Raw genomic sequence first — 26,759 nt, forward strand, 5'->3', positions numbered from 1 at the left:
TATATTTTTTACACCAGGTATAAGGACAAGCTTACTGGTAATTTCCGATACTAATATTGCAATGTACATATAACTTGCAGTCTATTGAACAATCAGAGGAATCATCTCATGTGCTGAGCCTTTTTTTTTCTTCGCATCATCAAGAGTGATAGATTAAAAATAAGCACAAAGTTCCCTGAAAGTCAAAGAAAGAATAAAGTGAAGGGTGGTGCTCAGTGCTCGCAGAACTGAAGTGCTTATGTGTGAGTGACTTCTAGGTTCTTTTGTACTCAACACAAAACGTCAGTGAATAAAAGTCTTGAATCCAAAGTTCTTCGTGTGACTGTTTAATTATGAATCTCAAAACATAAAAAAAAATTAAACTTAGGATCTTTACTTTTCTTACAAATTAACTGTGCAGTTCAGTGTAGGTCAACAAACTGTGTTGCTCCAAAGTCCAGTGGCTTCTGACTGTTCTTTCATACTAAATCAAACAGCCAATTGAAATACATTATACTAGATCACTGGCTAACAGTTTACATTCCAATTTCTACGTATCATTTGCTCAGATTTTACTACATAAACTCAAAATAATATTACTTCCATAGTAATGGCTTTAACACTCGTGTGTGTGTGTGTGTGTGTGTGTGTGTGTGTGTGTGGTTACCCCGATAGCTAATTCACTCGCTGATCCGAGCGTTCGAGGATGAATGTATGTATTATAGTATAGTAGCTTCTCGTGATATATTCACACAACGTAGTGTGCGTCAATTGCCACTAGGCTTACATCACATCACATGCTCTCAGATACGAGTATATAATAGTCCATGGTGTTTGATTTAAAGGGACGGTCACAAAGAGCTTTTTCAAAAACCTGCTGCGAGAACCTGATTCTGTCTGTTCCCGTGCGCAATGACGACGCAAACCGCGTAGCTTCTTTTCTGCTGTTGAACAGGATGGTGGGACACAACTGTTTCACAACTGAGTCCACGCAATACATTATGAGTGCTCGGAGTTACACAATGTTACTTCACCCTCCTCCTGAGCTCTGATTGGTTGATTTCAAGAACCATTTCTCCAACATGACTATTGCAGCTCTGATACTTTTCACATTACTGACTGAAAAAAAAATCATCTCAACCTGTTTTTAAATCAGCGAGTAAACTGGATTCACTGGGTCTTATTTAAAATTCGGACTCGTCTGCTTGAGGGAACACGCTGCAGCTAAAGAACGTTCATGTGTGTCCGCACCAGGTGGACACTTTCTTCCTGTTCATGTGTTTCTCGATAAGACAATCTTCTCGAATCTGAATAGAGGCTGTGTGGAAACCCAGCATTATGCAGCAACAGCATTACCACTCACGAATGCAGCCACTAGCGCATATTAATCCTCTTTCACTCCGGCTTGACGATCCGGAGCTGCGTGAAGGGGCTTGTTTAAAATGGACAGGAAATATAGACAAATGAGAAATACTTTGCTAATAATAAAATCGGGTATAAACCTTGAAAAGTGATGGCGGCGCAGCAGCGTGCATTATTAACGCACAAGCCTCTGGCTGGAAGATCTATTCCTCACTAAGATGAATCGAGAAGCGACTGTTGATCTAGGATGAGATCGCAGCCCTGTCTTGATCAGTTTACTGGCAAAAAAAAAAATCAAACCTGACCGTGGAGAAGTGGGATTGCGCATGCATGCGGATTTCCACAGCCAAGCGAAAGCACTCGTCTCTCAACAAGTTCAGAGTTACTATGGATACGGCTCATGCAACTAGTGCAGTTGTAAAAAATAAAAAAAATATATATATATTTTATTAAAAAAAAGGCAGAAAAACACAAGTGCGTATTCTTAGGGGAATCTGTTTATTCAGGATTCAACGCTGTCAAAAGGGGCGATAAATTTCCCCATTCTCCCTCAAATCATTTGAGAAGACCCACAGTACATGGAATAATTCTCTTCTTTAGTAGGCATCGCAGACTACATGCAGCTTTCCAAAATGATTAATAAGCCACGATGCGGCACTCGGATCTTCTCGCCAGGAGCTGCTCTGCTAAAGGGAAGAAAATCACTGCTTATCTTTAACGTTTTTTCCTGTGTCTATGCTAACAGGTATTGATTAGCAGTTTTGCCCAAGGGAAGGGAACAAAAGTACAATGGTGAGACCCCAGGAATTGAGTTTGTGTGTGTGTGTGTGTGTATATGTGTCTGCTTATTAAAAAGGTAATTATTACCTTGGCTATCTTGCATCACTCAAACCCAGCAGTCATTATGCAAACAGCAGTGCTTTCTGAGCACATTGGAAAACCAGCACGCTGCTGGAATGCTAAACGAGCTCCCTCGCTCATTTGCATCCCCCCCCCGCATGCCGTCCTATAGTTATAGTAATATCATAACCCACTTACAACCTCTGATATCAGCAAATCCAAAAAATCAGGCTGATTTGTGTGGCTACTGTGGATTACAGCAGTAGTGTGTGTGTGTGTGTGTGTGCGTGTGCGTGTAAGGGCCGTTCCTGTCCTCCCACAAACACGCCGTTCAAACCTAATAATCCACATTCGGGGCCTGTTTTTCGATTTCCGTGTGCGTGCGCGTGTGTGTGTGTGTGTGTGTGTGTGCGTGCGTGCGTTTGTGCGCTCTGAGGCAGGTCTCATTAAACAGTGATATCAGCAGGCAGTTATTTATCTCTGCAACACAAACAGTTTATCAGGGCTGCACAAGGCAGACCCTCAACAAATTTTCATCTTTACCCATCACACACACAGTCACCCAACCAACCCACACACACGACAATATTAACATAATTCATTCATGTAATTGCTGTACTTAAAGCTAACCCCAACCCTATCCCCAGTAACCAAGAGAAACCATATTGGCCTTTATTTCTACTACATAAGAGCTACTTATGTTACTTTTTATTGTGGGGACATGCAGCATGCTTAAAAATTACACACACACACACACACACACACGTGCAATAGCAGTGTAAACAAATCTTTGCTGTTCAAACTCTACTCATGTTTCTACCATCATAAGGAAATTAAAATCAGCATTCAAATGTTAAATCATAAATCTATTGTTTAATGGCTCCAAATTGTGCATCAGACTAAATATAAGAAATGTGTGAACTGAAGTAAATCAGTCATTTCCAGTAGATGATTAAATTTTTGTGGCTGAATTATAAATATCTGTGAAAGTCTCCTCCTTCAATAATAAGCTTCAGGTGCAGCCCTGTGAGGAGTTTTACACGTTCTCTCCATGTCCATATGGGTTTCTACTGGATTCTTATAGACCTGAAGAGCCCAAACATCTTCCTACCAATGGTCAAAAATCTAACTTGAATGAGGACCATGGATGGTGGATGGTGGTGGAAGCTTAGTTGTTAAGGCATTCTGACTTTCTGATCCGGAATCCAAATTCAAATCCTAGCCAGGTTCTGCCACTTGCTATAAATATAATTGTTTTCAATCAATTATGATTTCATAATATAAAAAAAAAAATAATAAATAGAAAACATTACTGTAATCTGTTTAATAATTAATTGGAAAAACAAGCCAATTTTTTGTAGAAATTTACAATCCAATTTTTATTGTAGTTTAATGCCAAAAGCAGCTATTCAGTGGTCTCTATTAGAGAGACAACGGTGGCCCTTTTTTTTTTATTATTTCTTTTTTTTTTTTTTTTATGTTTTTCCAAATGGCATTTTTCCCTTTTTCCCCCTCTTCTTATGGTGGCATGGCAGGCCAACTTTTGGGCATCTTTGTCATAGAGTATATGGCCAAATCTTAATTGGCCATAAGAACCAAATGTGGTTCTTCCTCAAAATAATTAGCCTTTGTAGGCCATACTGTATAAACCTGTGTGTTACAAGTACAATTTTAATTTGAACAACTGCCACAAAGCTGGAATCTCACAATTGCACAGAATGACACTGTATTCTGTAGGATTACATTTTCCCTTCACTGGAACTAGAAACCCAAACCTGTCCTGACATGACAATATCCTACATGGTCATGGTTTGCCAAGGAGTTGAACAACTAGAGAATCCTGATCAGAGCCCTGACCTCAACCCCCACCTGAATACCACCTGCACAAACTCGAAATGATCAAAAATCCCCACTTCCATGCTCACTAGAAAGACTTCTTATAACTGTAAAGATGGACTAAATATAGAAATGAGATTTTTAAAAAAAAAGTGTTTGAGTGAGGTGTCCCCCAAACCTTTGCCCATAGAGTGTAGCTGTAGGTGGATTTGCCATTTCAAATAAGAATTAGGTGTGAAATACGGCTAAGTAACTCGAGTAATTCGAATCCATTTAGTCCATTTAACTAAACACGGAGCGCTGTGTTTCTCTACGGACCATTATTACTGACGCACCACCCACTAAACTCTGGAACGCTTTGGAAAGGTAACACAGAAGACGCTGCAGTTTGAAAAATGGAGGAGCGAGGAGAAAACGGCAGGGAGAAGATACAGGTGGAAGAAAACGACAGACATTTTCCAAAGTTTGGGATCATTTCAAACTAAAACCTAAAGAAAACACTGTAGAGTGTGTTTACCCTTTAATAAAGTCATTTGAAATTGTACACATTTTCATTTATATGTTTGTATTTGCATTTTGATGTAATACGCCAATAAAATGCCTTATATGGGTTTAGTTTTCAGATATTCTTGTATGCGATTTCAGCTATTGAAATTGTTGATTTTTCTAAAAGGAAACAAAGTTCTTCTTATCCGATAACTCCATTAATCGGTGGAATAAAAAGTGAAAAGTGTGAAATAGTGTGTTCATGACCCCCTCTCTTAGGTCCAACACCTTTTCATTTTGTTTGATATTCTTAAGAGTATTATTTATGGTAGGACCATCCGAAAACTATGCAGATGAATTTGGATGGTCCGAACTGTATATATTAATTACGTTCTTAAAAATATAGCAGAGAAGGTGAAAGCCATGTTATTAAGAGTATAATATATGTTTAGGACCATCTTAATTTATCTGCCTAAAAAATGGAAGCAATTCAAATTGAAATAGATCAATTTTAATGCCAATAATGTACACATTCTCTAGATCTATATTGGTTTTGCAGCTCCCTGGTTGTATCTCAGACTTCTACTCTCTCAAACACACACACACACACTTCATGTGCTACTTCAGTAACTCCCAGGTTGCCTTTGATTATTAGTTAAAGAAAAGACAGGGAACATCCTGGCATGCAGGCAACTAATCCGACACCTACAAAAGCCCATTAGAGAAACACACGCCAACCGTTCCGTATCTCCGAGCCTCAATGTGGAGCAATCAATCCACTGTCAGCTTCCCACACCCTTAGTTCCTCCATCATCCCTCTCTCTCTCTCTCCCTCTCTTTCTCTCGCTTCCTCTCTCTCCTCCTCGACAGTGTACAACTCCAGCAGAGTCATAAAGCAAACTGTAAGTTCAGTATCTGGGCCACAGTTGGGAGTGACTCACATACACCCCCCCTCTCCAAACACACACACACACACACACACACACACACACACACATCCCACGAGTGTGTCCTTAAGATCGGCACTTTATCAGCGTGCCCTCCCTTAACCAGTACGCGGTCTGCAGATGTCCTCTAACTGTCCCTGACGCTTCTCTTCTGATACGAACGCCGATAGAAGAAAGAAGGCGACTGATTAAAAAAAAAAAATAGGTGCAGGTTCACATCACTGCTCTCACACACAAACACACACACAATTAAGCTACGTATATTTACATTTAAACACATTGAGGCTTTGTGCGTAATCACCAGGTTCCCCAGAAAGCAGCGTGTTTTGTTTCTTACCCTTTCCCCAAAACACTGAACATCTAGTGGAGTGTAAGTGTGTGTACACAACACGTCTAATTACTGTTTGTGTTATTGGGACTGATTTGTTGGCATCAATTATAGCTTTCAATTATTTACACCCTAAAGTCAGAAATGTGTTTCATTCCCGTTAGTCCAGCAGAACTGAGCACACTGTGTGTGTGTGTGTGTGTGTGTGTGTGTGTGTGTGGTGACACCATAGTGCATCTGGGCCACTGCACATTATTAAGCCGTGTGTACAGAGTGCACCGTTACTACTCTACATCATTACACTGTCTGTGTGTGAGATCGAGATGAGGCCATTTCATTATACCACCATTCCATGAGGATAAACACGCGAGTGTGGGTGAACTAGCGAGTGTGTGTGTGTGTGTGTGTGTGTGTGTGTGTGTGTGTGCGCGAGCGTATGTCTTACCTCATTGCCGTACATCATGAGGTGGTGAGTGGAAATGAGGGCTTTGAACACTACCACCCAGCTGCCGTTGACCGTCCGCTCAAATAGCGTGTCGGCCAGCTGGGGCACGTTCACGTTCATCTCGTTGGTGCAGTGGATCAGGTCTGAAAGATAGAAATAAAAGAAAGGAAGAATATTAATTGCAATGTGTTCAGTTTGTGCGTCACATTCAGAGTCTCGAGGAGAGAATGTGGCAGCTCGGTTTCCCCGAGACGGCCGGCTTCAGACGATTAGATTGCTCAAACATGCACCAAACATCAAGGTTCTTCAGTTATTCAAACACTGCCAGATTCCCCTCACACACACACACACACACACACACACACACACTTCTCAAGTCTCATAGAACACATATCCCATGTGAAAAGTGGAGTGGGATATAAACAGTCATGTCCTGCGCGTATCCTTTCATGCATATCGCGAAGCACAACCTCTGCTCCAGAGACCCTTCACCACATTGGCAAAAGCTTCGGGACTTTGGGGCACACAAACACATAGGATGTGGAAGCATTAACATTTCAAATTTACTTCAACTAAGAGACTGAAACCTCTACCAGAAAAATACCCCTGTGCACATTCATGAAGATATGGTTTACATGGGAGATCTGGAGTGGCCTGCTATTGCGCTCTGACCTCGACTCTACTGAACACCTCTGGGATGATTTGGAACGCTGACTGCACCTCAGGGCCTCCTCACCTCACCTACATCAGTTCCTGCCTTTACTAACCCCCTTGAGCACAAATCTCCACCACTACATTCCAATATCTAGTGGAGCATCTAGCAAGAAGCGAGAAACAAATCCCTGGCAGAGACGTAATTTAAGCAATGGTTCTGTGCCAAAAACGAATTCCAAGCTGGCAGTAAACAAATCGTACTCGGGATTGAGTGAAGGCACAGATACTTTTCTATACATTAATTGTATGGTCGCCATTTTACAATCCAAATTTAAAAGCAGAGGAATCGAAACTGCTGCATGTTTATTCAGATTAAGTATTTACTAGAAACATGCCCCGGTGTGCACATGGCACTAAATAAAAAACAGCAAACATTTGTTCTAAGCAGGAGTCACGCTATTTATTTTCAGCCCAATGTTCAGCGAATTCCTCCTCACTCCACGTTCATATGAGCAAACATTCACGGCAAGCGAATGAACTGTTCTCACCGCTGATCTGGATTCATTTCAAGAACTCGCACGAGACTGTGGTTCAGCGATTGCGTTCGGAAATCCAGGTTGGACTCAGGATGGAGATGCGTTCTGATGACCCCGCGTAACAGGAAAATATCGCAGGCCGAGACATGGGCTAACCCAGGAGTCTTAAAGAATGCTGATCAGTATGGGGTGGCATACGGTCATGTGTTTATAATAACACACTACTGATTCTTGTTCAGTGTCCAAGGACGCTGATTATGAGAAGAAAAAAAAAAAAAAAAAAAAAAAGCACCTATAAAATGCCAGGAAAAGGAAAGGAAAAAATAAATAAATAAATAAATAAATAAATAAATAAATAAATAAATAAATAAACACGCCTGTACACATTTCTGCATACAGGAATGCCTTTATGTTACATAATAGATCATTGAAACCATATGCTTTCATACAATTTCAATACACAATGCTATATTTGCATGCAGAGCAGTTTGAGCCACTTAGCTTTTCTCTTTAGGAATACATTTATGTTACATAATAGATCATTGAAACCTTATGCAAAGAGAGACAGAAAAGAGCTAAACTTGTGATTGGAACATCAAAAACACAGGGAAAAACACGCAGTCTAACAACTAAACTCTGTAAACCGCTGGCGAGAGCAAGGCATTTTGCAGGGCGAGAGATGTGTACATCCTGGCATCGTCCCAACGTACGAAAATGAAATCGGAGCGCAAAAATGTAAATATTTGCACGCATATTTTCGAATCGCTATGGTTTTGAAAAATCGTAAGCCGAACCATTGGAGCTCCGGGACTCCCTGCATATACAGAAAAGGGTCCGGTGACACCTGACCCTAACGCTCTTGGGATTTTTTAAACCCGGATCTACACGAATTGCGGTGTAGATCCGGGTTTCCCCGCTGCTCCAAACAAACCCGCCTTCCAAATCACGCCCCGTTTAGAGTTCCGAGTGCACGCTGCTTCTTTCCTTCTGCGTCCATTTTTTTAAAACTAAAACATCGCCGCCACACACGGCGAGAAGGAGCAGTAGCACGTGCTCCTTCGGGCATGCGTTTTGTTTTAACGACGAGACTCAAACTAGCACAGTTCCCGAGTGGAGGTGTGACTGATTGTGGCGTTCACCCTGGAAAAAAGAGCCCACGCCTTTATACGGGGCGAGTTCGAAAAGCACAAGCACGAGAAAACAAAAGGTGAACGACGTGAACGTGGATGCAGTGGTGCACGAATAGCACTAGGATGGTTTGGAGACGTGTTTGTGTTTTAGGTGTGTGTATTTTCAGCTTCTTAAATAATGCAGCCGGCTCGGTGCCTCCAGCCTCTCCCTGTTGCTATCCCTGACATGTAAAGAAGACATGATTGGTTCCATGGGGAGTGAGAGACAGACTGCGAAAGAGCGAAGGATGTTAAAAAGGATGTGCTGACTTAATAAGAAAGTAACACAATTGCATCTTACTGATCGCACAACGTGTCGCCTTAAACACATGACCGGTGATGGAGAGAGATGTGCTGTGGTACAATTGATGCCGTGGTATATGGTTGTATTCTTTCCAATCTTCACCCTCCTCCTCCTCCTCCTCCAACTACTTCACTGGGGACAAAAACCTTGAATCAGTGAGCAAATGCATGCGATTTAGATTTCCTCCATCTCACACACACTCAAAGCCTCCGCTCTATACAGGAAACCAGGAAGGATTTATACACGGTTTGCTTTCAGAGATGCTTCTGCACACAGCATACTGAGCGTGTTAGAGTGCAAACAGAAGCTGGTGGAAGCTCAAGTGTCATGTCAGAGGGTCATCAGGTTCTCCCTAGACAGGAGCATGACCCCTGAGGTCAATGCGTTCGCCGTGTATCGGTATGCGGCAGCGTGCAGCTGGACAAGAAAGGGGTCATTGTTGGGCCACACACAAAAGCAGTAGGGACGGGTCTGTGCCTGCCCGAGCCTGGTACTAGACACGAGGAAGGTTTCCACGCGAGCCAAGCTCTGCCCTCCATCTGCTCCTGGCTACGTTTCACAATAATCTGTTTTTGCAGCTCCCTTTTAAAGCCCTGGGGAAAGTGCTGGCAAAAGGGTTCGAGATGGCTGGAAACCAGAGGAGAAGATTCCATAGATGTGAAAACACGGCACAAATAAAATCTCGCGCACAGAAAACAGAGCCGATAGTTTTTTGTTGCTTTCACTAGAAGACAGGATGAGGTTTATTTTCTGAGAAGCGAGCAGAAACGTATGTTCGGTGTTCGCTGAATCATCTTCATGAGTACAGACCGGCAGATTGGCACATCTCGCCCGCAGACATAACAGTGCTTTCATACATGTCGAGTCTGTTCGAATTGAACTGAAACCCTCGTGCGCTCCGTTTTGGCAGCTAAGAAAACCGTGTGATTGTGGAACCGAACAATCGGACTGAAAGATGATGGGTCACTCTGTCAAAGCAATTCTGCCTCATCAACCCACCTGCTGGGAGAAAATCAAACATGGCGTGTACTTTAGCTTACAGGAAGCGTGTGTCTCAAATGAGCTCTGAGGTATGAACTGAGCTAAAGGACTGGGGGTAGTGCTGCAGAGATGCTATGTTTTGTTGGACTAACAAGAAAGGAATAAAACAAACACTGTACATGAACAAAATGCTTCAAGATTTCGATTATTTCTAGAAATATTCATTCGTTTATTATTATTCTGACGCAAATCTGGGTTCTCCAAGCTTAGATGATTTTTATGTTCATTTGATTCGGACTGGTTTTCCTTTCCCTTGTATTACTGTATTACTGACTAATGAATAAATTGAAGGAAAAGAAAAAAAAAGGCATTTATGGCACAAGTGCATTTTCCCAAAGGCTGCTTTCTAACAATGTTCATTGTTCCATGTTCATACATATAAAACTAAATTGAATTGTTTGGTTATACTGCATCCTTCACAAAGGTTTAAAGAAACCCCTTGTTTGTGTTTGAATGTGCTTTCGGTTATTTTTTACCTATACTACTCAAAGCTTTACATAGATCCTGGTGGAAGATCTTCATGAACATGGGGAGGAACCATTCAGATAGTGAACTATAAGGGCTAACCTTGAAGGGATAGGGAAAAATAAAATAAAAAATCAATCTGGTAAATGTGTAAAGAAAAAAAACTTACACATTCATAATGTAATGGGGAGTGATAGCTCCAGTGGTTAAGGCGCTGGGTTACTGATCGGAAGGTCGGGGGTTCAAGCCCCGGTATCGCTAAGCTGCCACTCTTGGGCCCTTGAGCAAGGCCCTTAACCCTCCGTGCTCCAGGAGCGCCGTATCATGGCGGACCCTGCGCTTTGACCCCATCTTCTGAGCAAGCTGGGATATGCTAAGAACAAAATTTCACTGTGCTGTAATGTATATGTGACAAATAAAGGCTATTCTATTCTATTCTTCTATTCTTAATTGGCAAAACCAATCAAAACCAAAGTTATGTGTTGAGCAGTACAGTTGCCCTCACAATAGCTTCCCAATTAGTGCATTGCCAAGGTTCTACGAAAGAAGTAAACCCAGAGGCACATCCATATTCAAGAGCATGCACACTGAAGAGCTGCACCACCACCATCGTGTCTGGAAAGCGTGTGAAATTCCACATACTGTAGCAAATCTCAGCAGCATGCGAGTTAGACACGCCGAATGAGCAATGTGAAGGAATGGAAAGTCCGTGAGGCGGGGTCTCCGAAGAGAAGAACAGCACCGGGCCCAGCTGTTAGCCACTGACCTCTGGAACAGTGACCTCAATCAGCACCACCACTACCGTTAATTAATCACGGAGCAGAAGTCAGGCCCATCTGCACCAATAAACATGCTACACTAAAAATCTATCGAGGATTTCTTCATTCAAACATTAACAGCACACCCAGGGCCAGATGTGCAACCTCCCACTTACAGCTGTGGTTAACTACCAATGTCCATCTACACAACACAAACCAAGGCTGAAAATTCAAGCGGCTGAGTTAAAGATTACTAAAAGAGATCAGTTTGCCAAACCTTGAACATTGTTTCATACCTTCCTTCAGCTATAACTTTAAAATCATTAACAGTGCTGTAATGGAAATTATACTCAATATTTATTTACCCTGGAGCTAATATGATATTAACTGCCTACAAATTTGTCATTGGCTTTATAGGTTGAATTCAGTCCGTTTGTTTTTGCGTAGTGCTTTTAACACAGACATTGGGAAAGAAAAAGTCTAGAATGACAACAGCACTTACAAGGAACCAGATTCAAAAAAGAGTCTCGAAATGAATATTGTTTCAGATAGATGCTCCAAAGTCGGCTAAAATGTCAGTTTTCCGCAGCCTTTCCCATAGGAAGGGTTTAAAGCAAAGGGAAAGAGATGGTACTGTTTTAAAGTACATTTTAGCCATAATAACGTTCATATAACCTTTAGCTATGCCACTTCACAAGTGCAGATGATTTTTCAGACTCGACATGAACAAACGTGATCATGTGACCAGTGTTCTCTCGAAATATTTGAACTCCGTGGGATGCACAGATTGTGTTAAACTGTGCAGTTGCCTGACATGCATAATTAATCAAATGCTGATAATGTACATATTTTGGGGTTGTTTCTTTGTCTGCTGGGCAACTGAATTGCCAGACAGAAACGATTTAAACATCGAGGGCAAAAAAAATCTCTTCTGTTTGAACCGAGAAAACATCCGTGCAGCAGGTTACGATCGTGTACCACTTTATGAGCTATGACTCCTACGAGTCCTCTGCTACCTCAGAATCTCAAAGTCAAGACAAACAAAATCAACTGCACGACTCTTTGGCTTCCGCTCTTTCTGGGCTTTGGAAATAAAAAGCAGATTCCCGACCTGCAGATGAGGCGTGAGGGAAAAGAAAAGGCGTTTGGGTTTAATGAGTTCATTGACAGAACAGCTGCCTGCTCGACACATTTTTGAAGGTGATGCCAAAGAGAAAAGTCTTTCCAAAAGCAAGCCTGCATTCTCACTGCTTTGAGAAGAGTCGAAGAACCACAGATGGCTTAAAATAGCACCAGTCGTCTTTTTGAGGGTTTGTTTGCCGTCTGTCTCCCCCCCCCTCCCTTCTCCACTCACTGATTTGCGTGTGTGTGTGTGTGTGTGCGCGCGCGTGTGCGTGCGTCTCCACAGGTCTCACTACCTTCAGGCCCTAGATAATTTTTGTGCTTCGTTTTCTCAGAGCTAAGACACAGGTTTAAGTAGGTCGGGGGGGGGGGGGGGGAGTGCAAATGCGATGAGTACGCTTTTATTCGCGTATGTGCGTGTGTGCGCGCCCGCTCACCCGGGTTGAGATTCCTGCACAGTGAGCTCAGCGTCGCGGCTCTGCGCCTCGAACCACAACCATTCGCCCCCAATTCCCAATCCCACATCTCTGCCACTCGTTCTTCCTCCAGAGCACTCTCTTCCCCTCTTCCATGCATCTCTATAAAACTTCAGGGAGAGGAAAAATCTTCCAAATACATCGCTTTTCCCGGTTTAAAACTAACTCGGTTATAATATGAATGAATATCTAAATTTGCAGAGGATATAGAGATCGGCTGGCATCGCACGACGACGTCTTAACGTCCGCTCGCAATCTCATCTCACACATGCTGCTTTTCAAAATCTTTGCTTAGAGACGCGAGCAATTATTCCTCTATTCGCCTAAAACGTTCGCCGTGTTTTTAAACTGAAAGAATCCGTTACACAGACGTTCAGAAGCGCTCACGCCTTGGACCGTTTCCACGGTGCGCAATCTGAAGAACCGAAAGTGAAATTGAGATTTTCAGCATTTGATCTGTGCAACAGGTCTGAATGTGGAAAAAAAACTGAAATTGCGTCCACAGCTCTGTCAAAATCTCCAGGTGTGGATTCATTTTCTAGAACGGCGGCTCCGACACGAGATCCAGCTGTAAGCTACGTTTATATTAATGCACTCGTCTGGACGTTTTTTTTAATTGCTGTATAAATCAAACATCTATCTGTACTTCTCAACGATGTCCACACATCTCTGCACTGCTATAGCCATTATATTTATTCACTCTACATATACATGCTGTAGATATGCTACATATTTATCTGCACGATTGCTACTTTTTGCACATCTGGTAGATGCCAAACAGCATTTCGTTGCCATGTACCTGTACAATGGATTGACAATAAAGTTCTATCTATCTATCTATCTATCTATCTATCTATCTATCTATCTATCATTTTTCAAAAATTAGGTTGTTGTTTCTTGGTCACATGACTGGCTCTGTTTTTGTCCTAACATTTTACAGGACTTCCCCAAGTTACAGTTTTTCGAACTTACGATGATACAGCAACACGACAAAATCTAAAGTATTTTAAGTTTCGTGTTGTGGGCAAACAGAATGCGTGTGGTACGATACATTGGGACGCTGCAGGCTGTTCACATCTCCCACCTCCCGCAGAGGTCCGGCGTCTCTGTCTAGAGCACGCATCTCTTTTCTGCATTTTTGGTGTTTCACTGGACAATTTTTATCTCTTGTAAACAGAGCACTAGAGTTACGCCCTCCAAAAAAACCCGCCCCACCCCATACCGATCACCATTCTTTAAGACTCCTGGTAGGCTAGGTAATGTCCTGATTTACAATATTTGTAAGTTATAATCTTCATCGTATACAGTGTGTGCATATACATATATACACACATATATATATATATATATATATATATATATATATATACACACACACACACACACACACACACACACACACACACACACACACACAGTGGAACCTCGGAGCTCGCGAGGGTTAGGGACCAAGACCGGTCGCGAGTTCCGAATTTTTGCGACCTTTTGATACGCCCCTTCCAACCCAGTAAAAACCCAAAGAACCCTGATTAGAAATGTTAAAACTAGCGTTTTGAGCAGCTCGCGATTGCTCTCTTGAATGAGAGTCGCCGGTCGGAATGAAAGTCGCGAGCATGCGAGGCCGCGAGCTCCGAGGGGCCCTGAAAAGGTTGTAAGTGAAAGAGTGAAAGCAGGTCAGTGAGAACAGGACCTCACCTGCTTTATGCAAATTGCTGGAGTAAACATATATTTAAAACAATCAGTTTGAGTTGATGGGAGTAACTCCACTTCATGTTGGAACACAAAACCCATTCTGGAATGGACGACTTTCCAAGAACAGCATATGCCCCAAGTGCTGTACTGCTAACGTGCGACACAAAGGATAATTAAATTGGCCAATACATTCAGCTTCAATAACAGCAAATCGGTGATGGCGTCCTTCGGCGCTTCACATCTGTTTTACCAATTAAAGAGACACCATTAAGTACTCTGGAGCTCGCAAGGCGTTCGTTCTTCCTTAAATGATATAGTCATCGATATGTTACAGAAATGACGGTGATAAAGGAAATGCTTCACGTTTATCGGAACAGTAATATATCAGGAGCTCTTACACGGCCGTTTTCAGCAGGATGTGGGCTGACTGAAGCGGAAGTGCAAAACATGTCAAATCCCTGTGTCACTGTAAATACCACACACGGAGCATGTGAGGTTCAAAAGCTGTACAGGCCACACAATACACAAAGGCGCACACAAACGACAAAACCCAAGATGTTTGATCGTCGTGCAAGATTTGTATTTAAGTAAACAGACGTAAAAATCAAAAATAAATCTGGATCTGATAAATCTGATCGAGGAAACAGTACAAAAATGCTGTACTGTACAGAAGAGAGGTCAAAGAGCAACATCTGTGTGTTGACTCGGTGAAAAACCTCAGCACTGTTTGCTCAAACAGGAAAGCACGAGCTCACGGCGAAGGAAAACAGCAGCGTCTGACATTCTGATGAGTCGGCAGAAGAGGTGTTTGGAGAGAGATTTCGGCGACACTGATTTACTTGTGTTTGTTCCATGGACGATTGATCAAGTGCAACATGCAGATGCCTTGAGCAAACATCTGGCAAGCTGAAGGGAAAGCCAGTAATCAGACCAGAAATCTAATTCCAGGTCCTTACAATTTCACCGCGCAGTTATTTTCGGGGGATTTTTTTTCCCACCTCGGTTGTGGCAGCCGGTAATAAATTTGAGACGGATCATAGTAAGGCGACTAAGTGAAAGAACAAAACATAATAAATTAGCAGCTAAAATGAAAATGCATTTATTCCCACACATTTCATTCCCTAATTGGTGGAGGTGGTGTTTTTATCCCCTCTCTCTAGCTGTTATTGGGTATTTTCAGGAATATGGCAATTTATTGTGAATTTCTGTTGGTAAAGAGGAAGTGGAGGTGCAGGTGTCTTGCGCAAAACCCAAAGCAACACTGCCTTTATGTTACAATTATCTAGCAAGCAATCATGGGAGTTTCACAGGATGACTGTTAAACCACAAAGCAAATAAAAAGGACCAAAAAAGGATATGATACTAAACTGGAAGCAAAAGACACCCAGGTGAGATGATCATCTTAGATTTGTGATGATGAGTTTTTTGCGATTCTGATGCTGGTTTTGTCTGCGCTTCAGCTTTTTCGGTGTAAAAGTAAAAGCCGCTCTTTGGGGCTCTGTCATCACAAGAGGATCTTCTTAATGCAGCATCAATGGAGTTTCAATGGAGAAACATTTGCAACACAAGAGGTAACGGACTCACTATCCGGTGCAGAAGCACACAGTGGATTGAAGGTTTCAGAATGAAATGTTTGACGGCTTAAAAACCTACGAGCTAAAGTGTGAGATAGGGTTGACAGAGGAACCAAAAGGAACGCTGAAGCGTTGGAACCTGTACAGTGTAGAAGGCACTGAGAGAGCTGGACACACTAAAGGAGTAAAGCTCTGCTGCATCGCTTTCTGTAGACTCATGGCATTGTGGGTAATTCAGAAAACTGTTATTTGGAAGAACAGACCAACTTTTTAATGACTGAAACCGAAACCAAAAAATCAGCTCAGAATATGTCTTTTCGCGCAAAAAAATAAAAATCACACACTGCTTATAAATACCGCGGTAGATTTTCCCCCCTGAGTAGTAACATACACGTCACATCACACTGATGAATTTAGATATTACAATGAAAAGCATCAACAACATGTAACACACAGACATTACACACTTCCTTATGAAGATCCTTTTCTGAAAACTTTCTCACAGAGTGAAACTGTGGTCGCTCTTTCGCAGTGAGGAAGTGTTTGTTGGAGGTATTAGTGACTCGCTGATGTGGCTTGTAGTCTGAATGACCTTCATGCCTTCATGCAGCAGCTGTACAGACTCCAAAGCTAAAGAACAACAGGACACGTGTGCAGATAAGCAGAGCGATATTAAAAGACACTAGTATTAAATCACTACACCTGCGACTCAAAAATATTCAAACCAATTTCTTAAAGCGCTCAACCTGCTTCATTTGCACGTTTCGATAGCACAGTGCTGCTAAATTCTTAACCGATCAGATGTTTTGCAACATGGGGAAAAATCTTCAGGACGGAACTGGGAACAAGAAAATTCCTGGATATTTTGTCTTGTCTTGTTAAGAAAAACATCTGGAACCGTTTCTAGCTGCTGTAAATCAAGCGATAACATTAACAAGCTTATCTTACAGACATTCCCCAGAATAACTATAAATGGAACAAAAAGTGTCGTGTTTCATTTTTTCTCATTTTAGAAAACGCTGTTGCAGGCAAATTGCGGTACAGCACACACAATAAAACACGTCAGTTCTAGGAAACTCATCAACTCCGAGGTAGGTAACAGAATCCCAGCTCAGCTATTAAAAGGATGGCAGATTGGAGTCAAAAACATTATTAGTTGACACTCGGTTTAATGCTTGATTTTACACCAGAAGTTATGGGAAATAAGTAATCTGTGCAATTCTTTTCACTGGACAGGTAATGCATCAAACCCATATTAAAGCCAAGCCAAACTGCCACCAAATCCACATACACTGAACTGAGAAGTCTGCATTCCAGCACACTCCTAAAACTGAAACAGAAATGCTATCGCATAAAGCCCACAATATTTCCAGCTCGTATCCGAAGGTGAAGTCGTCACCATAGCCATTCCCTATTACAGCATAGAGCTATTTATAGTGTAGTATTTATGTGTTGTGGAAACAAATGGCGTTGTCATCAGCTAAATATTTATAGATTACTTTACTTCCTGAACAAGTGCAAACCAGACATGTTGGAGACACGATGACTAAAATACTGTTGACAGGTAGACTCGGTTCGGTACCATGGTGCACTTCCTGAACCCAACATTCCAGTCTCCAACTTTTCCTGATCTATTTTAGTCCTTAGTTCTGGAGGAAGCACCAGGGTTCTGGAGGAATGTGGTCTCATTTCACTGTGGACTGGGTCAGCTATACATGGCAGGGATTGACAAGAAAAGCTTTTTGGCTTGACGAATTCAGATAAAACACACACGGTGAGAAGAAAAACATCTTTTAGCCTTTAACAAAGAACGTGGTTCGTTTGAGGACCATGTTTCCCACAGAGCTGAATCATTCCCAATAACTTCTGCTTCACGTTTATTGTATGAAAAGTCTTGAGACTTTAGGCACAAATATTACATCGTTTGTGTCCTTTTTGAGACGAAACTGCCTCTATTTCTGGGTGAGTATGTGTGTATACACTGAGGGTGAAGTCTGTGGAGAATCTCTCCGGCATTCAAAGGCATACGTTTATTGAAGGTGAAGTGCGCATGCGCAGAAGCTAAAGGTTTGTTATAGCGGCCAGTAGGAGGTCAGATGTCAGAATCTCAGGTCTGGATTTTGGTTCTGAGCTCTCTCTCGGTGTGTGTGTGTGTGTGTGTGTGTGTGTGTGTGTAGGTAGAAGATACTTACAGTCCAGGTGTTTCTTCTTGGGGCCGCTCACTTCATGAGTGGTGGCCTTACACACGGCTTTGCTGATGCTGGAGCCGGTCATGCTGTGCTGCGCCGCTGCGATGCGGTCCGTGATGCTCTGCCCGGACATGTTTCAGCTCCACACTCCTCAGCACTGATCAGCTGGACGGGTTTTTCTCCCAAAATGAAAAAGAAAAAAAAACTACAAAACCCGAATGGCTCACTAATATGAGCGAATGTAGCAAAACCCCTCGAGTCAGCAAACCGACTGCTTTTATTTAGATTTATATATAGATATATAGATATTTAAAGCAGTCTTGATGTGGGTTTTTTCCCCTAACGTGTATTTTGTAATAGAATATAAAAAGTATCTATCTACCTATCTAGTAGAAATATAATCCCAAGTGTCAAATCTACACCTGGAGGATCTGATGGACTGAGCTGATGTTAGCTAATATAACCATAACAGCCTTCAACCCGAGTGCAGGTTCTAGCGGTGAAATCTGAGCAGAGAGGAAGATTGCAAAAGGACATCGCTGGCAATCCGGTCAGCCAGGTCAGGAAAAAAACAGAGAGAGAGAGAGAGAGAGAGAGAGAGAGAGAGAGAGATACTACCGAGGGAGAAACATGCCACGTACCCCGAAAGAAACGACGGAAAACTAGTTACATTGGTCGAAAATAAGGCTTCAGTGTGGACCTGCGGTCGCTTCCTGAGCAAACCGAGACACGAATGTAACTATCTGGTTAACAGGTTATAGTTATGAGGCTACCAGGGGGAATCTGTGGGTTCCTCCAAAGCCACAGTCTGAACTCTGTTTAAAAGTGGTTCTGCTAGTTCTCTCTGTCGCTGCTAGTTACCGGATCTCCAGACACTCCGTTCACCTGACTGCCTGCTGATCTGCCAACTCAAGTGGCACCGAGCTCGGAAATGAAACTGTAGATGGTGTTAAGTTGGAAAACCTAAAAGATCTTACATCAGCTGATCAACAGCTTAAACCCTAACGTCCGACCTGGACCTGGGGAAGGAAGTCCACTAATCCGGCTGTAGGAGCGCCACGGCGAGAGGGGGAAAAAAACGGTCTTTTTTTTTTTTCTTCCTCTTCCCCCCGTCCTGGATCAATAGGTGGAGAAATTCCGGCGGGGTGTGTGTGTGTTCTCAGCCCCCTCCAACGGCGTTCCTTCACTCGCCCTCGCCTGATTCCGGTTTGCGGAGAGAAGCTCCGGACAAAATGGCGGCGCACAAAAATCACGTGATGCCCGAAAGCGGCCATTGGGTGGCGGCAGAGAGAGAGCGCACTGATTGGACAGGAATAGAGTCCACTGATTGGATACAATCGCTAAACGCTGATTGGATACAATCGCTGAGCGCTGATTGGACAGAATGCAAAGTGCTGATGGAACGAAACCATTGTCGAAAAATATATTTGGGTTCGCTACTGGGTCTTTTTGAACCATTTTAATGGAAGTAAACAATAACAGACGTCACAATAAAATGATTAACACACTTTAGCGCAAACAAAACAGTTAAGATATTTATAAAAGCTAAAAAATAAAAAACGTGTATTTCCCAGACCCTTAAATCAGACACTGAGAAGCCAATTTTTCCCTCAGAACGTTACACGTGTACCTGAAGTTTCATATACAGGCATGTTTTATCTGTTTGAGACCGAGTGTGCCTACATGAGAGAAGCAGTAAAAACCTGTAGTCTGCATGCCTACAAGTTCTTACTTACCAGAAACGTCGGAAACGTTTGGTCATACAATGTGGATAAGGTTTATCTTGTGTTTGGTGATGACACGCTGTTAAAAACGTGTTGATCTTCTGGGCTTCTAGTCGGTGTCCCACCTGCAATAGTGATAAACCGATCAGTGATGCTATAATGTAACCCCACAAGTGTTACAAAATGAATTGCTGTGTTCATCATAACTTATTGCATACATAATAATTTCATACGTTTTGAAATGCTTGTGGTTAGATAAGCTGAAGAACAGAGCAGTGGGACAGTGTTGGTGAGAAGATTTAAATGTTCTCTCTGTGACATCTGAGCCCTGTGTGGCACAGATAAACAAGGTGCATTGAACGCTGGCTACAGTTTTTTGTTTTGTTTATCTGATATATATTTAATTTGAATTCACCACGTGTTTTTGGTTTTAGATAAAAGTAGATTTGCTAGTCAGTATCCAGCCTTCACTACTGAAATTGTTTTCTTTTTTGGAAATCTTAACACTTTAATTTCCGACAGCAAGTCAGTTCCTGGTCTGAGAGAGCATGAACAACATATTCCTTGTTTTAATTCAGGATTAAATAAACTGTCCCAATATTAATTTGTGTAAGCCGTCTGCCACCAATGTTTTGAATGTGCACATTAGCTAACCGGAAACGTCCAAGGCCCAAAGACAAATGTCTGTTGAAATGTCTATAAGAATCCAGTGGTTTCTAAAAAAATCCTAAAGGTGCACTTTTTTGCATTCAGGTTCATGTAAGAATTCAGTGAATCCTAAAAATACTAAAGGTGCACTTTTGCAAACATTTCTATGATATTTTTTTTTTACGGAGTTCTCTGATATGAGTTCACTATCACTCAAATGGATCCTGTAAAAAGATCCAGTAGAATTTAGTGGATCTTAAAAATTCTGAAGGTGTTCTTTTCCAATACTTTTGGTGAAATTGTCTTACGATTGTGTTGAACATCTTGAACCTCAATATTTTGGCTATATATATATATATATATATATATATATATATATATATATATATATATATATATATATATATATATATAGTGAGGAAAATAAGTATTTAAACACCCTGCTATTTTGCAAGTTCTTCCACTTAGAAATCATAGAGGGGTCTGAAATTGTCATCGTAGGTGCATGTCAACTGTGAGAGACATAATCTAAAATAAAAAATCCAGAAATCACAATGTATTATTTTTTAACTATTTATTTGTATGAAACAGCTGCAAATAAGTATTTGAACACCTGAGAAAGTCAATGTTAATATTTGGTACAGTAGCATTTGTTTGCAATTACAGAGGTCAAACGTTTCCTGTAGTTTTTCACCAGGTTTGCACACACTGCAGAAGGGATTTCGGCCCACTCCTCCACACAGATCTTCTCTAGATCAGTCAGGTTTCTGGCCTGTCGCTGAGAAACACGGAGTTTGAGCTCCCTCCAAAGATTCTCTATTGGGTTTAGGTCTGGAGACTGGCTAGGCCACGCCAGAACCTTGATATGCTTCTTACAGAGCCACTCCTTGGTTATCCTGGCTGTGTGCTTCGGGTCATTGTCATGTTGGAAGACCCAGCCTCGACCCATCTTCAATGCTCCAACTGAGGGAAGGAGGTTGTTCCCCAAAATCTTGCAATACATGGCCCCGGTCATCCTCTCCTTAATACAGTGCAGTCGCCCTGTCCCATGTGCAGAAAAACACCCCCAAAGCATGATGCTACCACCCCCATGCTTCACATTAGGGATGGTGTTCTTGGGATGGTACTCATCATTCTTCTTCCTCCAAACACGTTTAGTGGAATTATGACCCAAAAGTTCTATTTTGGTCTCATCTGACCACATGACTTTCTCCCATGACTCATGGTCATTGGCAAACTTAAGACGTGCCTGGACATGTGCTGGTTTAAGCTTTTTTCACCAAGCTGCTTGGCAATTTCCCCGTAGCCCTTTCCAGCCTTGTGGAGGTGTACAATTTTGTCTCTAGTGTCTTTGGACAGCTCTTTGGTCTTGGCCATGTTAGTAGTTGGATTCTTACTGATTGTATGGGGTGGACAGGTGTCTTTATGCAGCTAACGACCTCAAACAGGTGCATCTAATTTAGGATAATAAATGTACTGGAGGTGGACATTTTAAAGGCAGACTAACAGGTCTTTAAGGGTCAGAATTCTAGCTGATAGACAGGTGTTCAAATACTTATTTGCAGCTGTATCATACAAATAAATAGTTTAAAAATCATACATTATGAATCAGTAAACCCAGAGCCTTAACCAGTAACCACTGAGCTACCACAGATCAACCTTATTCCAACTCTGATAAGCCTACAGGTCATTGTTGATGATTATCAGAGTTGAGGTGTATCTTTATACACAAGTTGTCTGTAATTTTTCTGGTAATGCATTGATACGTCAATCCAAATGATACAATCTTTACTTTTTACTAATATTCATTCGATTCATTTCCATTTTATTTATCATGATCAGGGTTACAGTAACTCCCAAATCTAACGCTGACTCCCTGGAGAGGACTCCAGCCCATCACAAGGCTACATATACACACTAATTAGAGCAATTTAATAATCTTCATACAGGCATGTTTCAGATAAATGAGAGAAAACTAGAAAACCCAGATGATACCGCTGTACACACGATTAGAACATAAAGCACACTGGAACACAGCAGGGCCATTAACCTAAGCTCAGCATTGAAATCGAGTACTCTAAATGCAGCAATGCTACCTGCTGTGCTATCATTCCACCTCATTAATGAACATGAATATGCAAATTAAAAATGAATGCCCTTCTGCCATACTGATATAATACAGTATATATATATATATATATATATATATATATATATATATATATATATATATATATATATATATATATATATATATATGTAAGAGTATATTTATACAAGAAGTGGCTAGCTTAGCTATGCTGCTAACTCCAAATAAACCCTCTTCGGCATGTCATAAATAGGCAAAAGTGGAACAAATTGCATTCCGAATTTTTTATTTATTTTTTTAAGCTGTGAATCTACAGCTAAGTGGAGGACCACCATGGTGCTTTTCATCTGAACTAGTGGAGTTTATCCACCACTTGCTCAGTTTCTTGCTGAATAATAATAGCAAAGTTGTCACCTTGTGACTGTGACTTCATGTGTGCAGCCTGTTGAAGGCTCCCTCTTCATCAGGCTCTTTTTCTGGCAATTCTCATCAACCCAAGTACCCTTCTGGTCCTCGACTTAGTCATAGAATCATGAAGATTACATACATAACCTTCAATTCTGCTCCCATTTGTTCTCATCCACCAGGCTGATTGTTACAGGCAATATACTCTGACAACATTCTTTGCCTGACAAGCCTGACCCAATAAATAGTTCCAATACCATAGATTTTCAAACACTGTGTTTTAGCTAGAAATCAGTCTCGAGACTGTGCACATTTGAAGGTGAAAATATCTGAAATAAACACCAGACTGTAAACCATCGTGTTGTAAGCAGATTATATTCAGAGTATAGAGAACGGTAGGCCTGCATAAATGTGTTCTAAGCTGAAAAGGAATAGATATAAGGATATTATTTAACATTCAGTTATACATATATATGAGTAAACATGGGTAAAAACATTCCAAACACTGTCTAGGTCAAGATCTCTTTTTGTACATGATCTTAATTTGGAAACGAACACCTATAACATCTTATCGCTTGACCATACCTTCCTATTGTTATGGCACAATGTATTTATCCTGCTAGTGTAAGAAAGTGGTTGGTGAGCTACAAAACCACAACTACACTACAGCAGCTCTGGTTGTATATACCGCACTATACTACATATTGATAATAGAGCAGCTCCATCTAGAGGCAAATAGACTTAACTATTTCCATGGCAACTGCCCCCTCATGGCAACGGTTGCTGGAGGCCCAATTTACCTTAGTAAAGCTCAGTGTAAATCACACAGGAGGGTGAAATCACATTTCTGGTTTTGGCACGAATGCTTCAAAATAACATCTGCAATTTTATTAGTACCGTATTATTTTTTAAACAAATAAATGTACATTGGCCAATGAAGAGTGTATTGGTTCTTCAACAGCATGATCCACACGGGCTCAGTAACCTAGACAGAAGTGAATTTACATTTTTGTCAAACATTTTAGATAACATTCTGTACTTGTGTCTGGAAGCTCGCCAGAGCCACTGGTGCACCCTGGAGCGAAACCCTTAACCATCAAATGTCCAGCTTTTGCTATGCTGTATTCCATTACACTTGTAAATTGCTTTTAATGAAGATAAATGGCCTGTTACTGTTATTATTACAGACAGCCAAGTTGAACTGAAAACAATTTAAAAATACACACACGAGACTGCCTATTGTTTTAATTATTATAAGGCTAAATATGCGTTGCCTACAGTCTACCTTAACCTTTTTGTGGTTGTTTTTTGTTTGTATGCTTTTTTAAATAAAACCTGAACACACACGCACGCACGCACGCACACACACACACACACACACACACACACACACACACACACACACACACACACACACACACACACACACACACACACACACACACACAGTAAACTTTACACAGACTTTTCTATCCCTTCACATTGTACACTTATCATTCATAGTGTTATCCAATGAGTGAAGGTAGAATTTATTTTTTATAAAATCTGTATATATTCTTCTGCTCACGAGTAGTAAGTAAGAAAAAAAAAAATCTGACTTTTAAAAGATGTAAAATGAGACAAATGAGCATATTTATTTGAATACAGTTAATGAATAAAAATGAACAATTCTTTAAATTTTTTTTATTAAATGTAAATTTAGCCATAAACATTCCATTAATCCGATCCAGGTTTCAGCGTACCCTTTGCAAGCCGCAGTACAAAAAATATGTCTAGGGTTAAAATGTTAAATATTAAATGCTCCACTACTATAAAAAAACATGTTCTATTTTAAATTCTAAATAATTTCTGTTTTTCTCTTTGTCTTATATATTTTTTAGTGAATGTGTAAAACTGTGCATTAGAAGGTTTTTCTTTCAGAAACAGCAGAATGCATTTAATGAGCTTATGCCATTAACTGCCTTAATATATATATATATATATATATATATATATATATATATATATATATATATATATATATATATATACAGTGGGTACGGAAAGTATTCAGACCCCCTTAAATTTTTCACTTTTTGTTATATTGCAGCCATTTGCTAAAATCATTTAAGTTCATTTCTTTTCCTCATGAATGTACACATAGCACCCCATACTGACAGAAAAACACAGAATTGTTGACCTTTTTGCAGATTTATTAAAAAAGAAAAACTGAAATATCACATGGTCCTAAGTATTCAGACCCTTTGCTGTGACACTCATATATTTAACTCAGGTGCTCTCCATTTCTTCTGATCATCCTTAAGATGGTTCTACACCTTCATTTGAGTCCAGAAATTTTTGATTATACTGATTGGACTTGATTAGGAAAGCCACACACCTGTTTATATAAGACCTTTCAGATCACAATGCATGTCAGAGCAAATGAGAATCATTAAGGTCAAAGGAACTGCCTGAAGAGCTCAGAGACAGAATTGTGGCAAGGCACAGATCTGGCCAAGGTTCCAAAAAAATTTCTGCTGCACTTAAGGTTCCTAAGAGCACAGTGGCCTCCATAATCCTCAAATGGAAGACGTTTGGGACGACCAGAACCCTTCCTAGAGCTGGCCGTCCGGCCAAACTGAGCTATCGGGGGAGAAGAGCCTTGGTAAGAGAGGTAAAGAAGAACCCAAAGATCACTGTGGCTGAGCTCCAGAGATGCAGTCGGGAGATGGGAGAAAGTTGTAGAAAGTCAACCATCACTGCAGCCCTTCACCAGCGGGGCTTTATAGCAGAGTGGCCCGACGGAAGCCTTTCCTCAGTGCAGGACACATGAAAACCCGCATGGAGTTCTCCAAGATGGTGAGAAATAAGATTCTCTGGTCTGATGAGACCAAGATAGAACTTTTTGGCCTTAATTCTAAGTGGTATGTGTGGAGAAAACCAGGCACTGCTCATCACCTGTCCAGTACAGTCTCAACAATGAAGCATGGTGGTGGCAGCATCATGCTGTGGGGGTGTTTTTCAGCTGCAGGGACAGGACGACTGGTTGCAATCAAGGGAAAGATGAATGCGGCCAAGCACAGGGATATCCTGGACGAAAACCTTCTCCAGAGTGCTCTGGACCTCAGACTGGGCCGAAGGTTTACCTTCCAACAAGACAATGACCCTAAGCACACAGCTAAAATAACGAAGGAGTGGCTTCACAACAACTCCGTGACTGTTCTTGAATGGCCCAGCCAGAGCAATGACTTAAACCCAATTGAGCATCTCTGGAGAGACCTAATAATAGCTGTCCACCAACGTTTACCGTCCAACCTGACAGAACTGGAGAGGATCTGCAAGGAGGAATGGCAGAGGATCCCTGAATCCAGGTGTGAAAAACTTGTTGCATCTTTCCCAAAAAGACTCCTGGCTATATTAGATCAAAAGGGGCCTTCTACTAAATACTGAGCAAAGGGTCTGAATAATTAGGACCATGTGATATTTTAGTTTTTCTTTTTTAATAAATCTGCAACAGTGTCAACAATTCTGTGTTTTTCTGTCAATATAGGGTGCTATGTGTACATTAATGAGGAAAAGAAATGAACTTAAATGATTTTAGCAAATGGCTGCAAAATAAAAAAGAGTGAAAAATTTAAGGGGGTCTGAATACTTTCCGTACCCACTGTATATATATATATATATATATATATATATATATATATATATATA

General features: G+C 41.2%; 1 protein-coding gene across 4 annotated transcripts in view; it reads right to left on the reverse strand.

The window, feature by feature from the left end:
* LOC310726160 (phosphatidylinositol-binding clathrin assembly protein) overlaps nt 1–19,486 on the reverse strand; it is a 58,372-nt gene extending 38,886 nt beyond the window's left edge. Inside the window, exons 1-3 of one of the 4 annotated variants that reach the window (XM_083541473.1) lie at nt 19,181–19,484; nt 18,207–18,382; nt 6,224–6,366 (exon numbers count right to left, since the gene is read on the reverse strand). In XM_083541473.1, coding sequence (XP_083397599.1) covers nt 6,224–6,366; nt 18,207–18,336 — 273 coding nt within the window. In that variant the 5' untranslated portion in view covers nt 18,337–18,382; nt 19,181–19,484. Of the gene's footprint in view, nt 1–6,223; nt 6,367–18,206 lie in introns of all 4 variants that reach the window. The other 3 variants (XM_083541475.1, XM_083541476.1, XM_083541474.1) reach the window with 3 other exon arrangements.
* Nucleotides 19,487–26,759: the final 7,273 nt, after the last annotated feature.

Source organism: Silurus aristotelis (assembly GCF_946808225.1).
Source record: "Silurus aristotelis genome assembly, chromosome: 5".
Lineage (NCBI taxonomy): Eukaryota > Metazoa > Chordata > Actinopteri > Siluriformes > Siluridae > Silurus > Silurus aristotelis.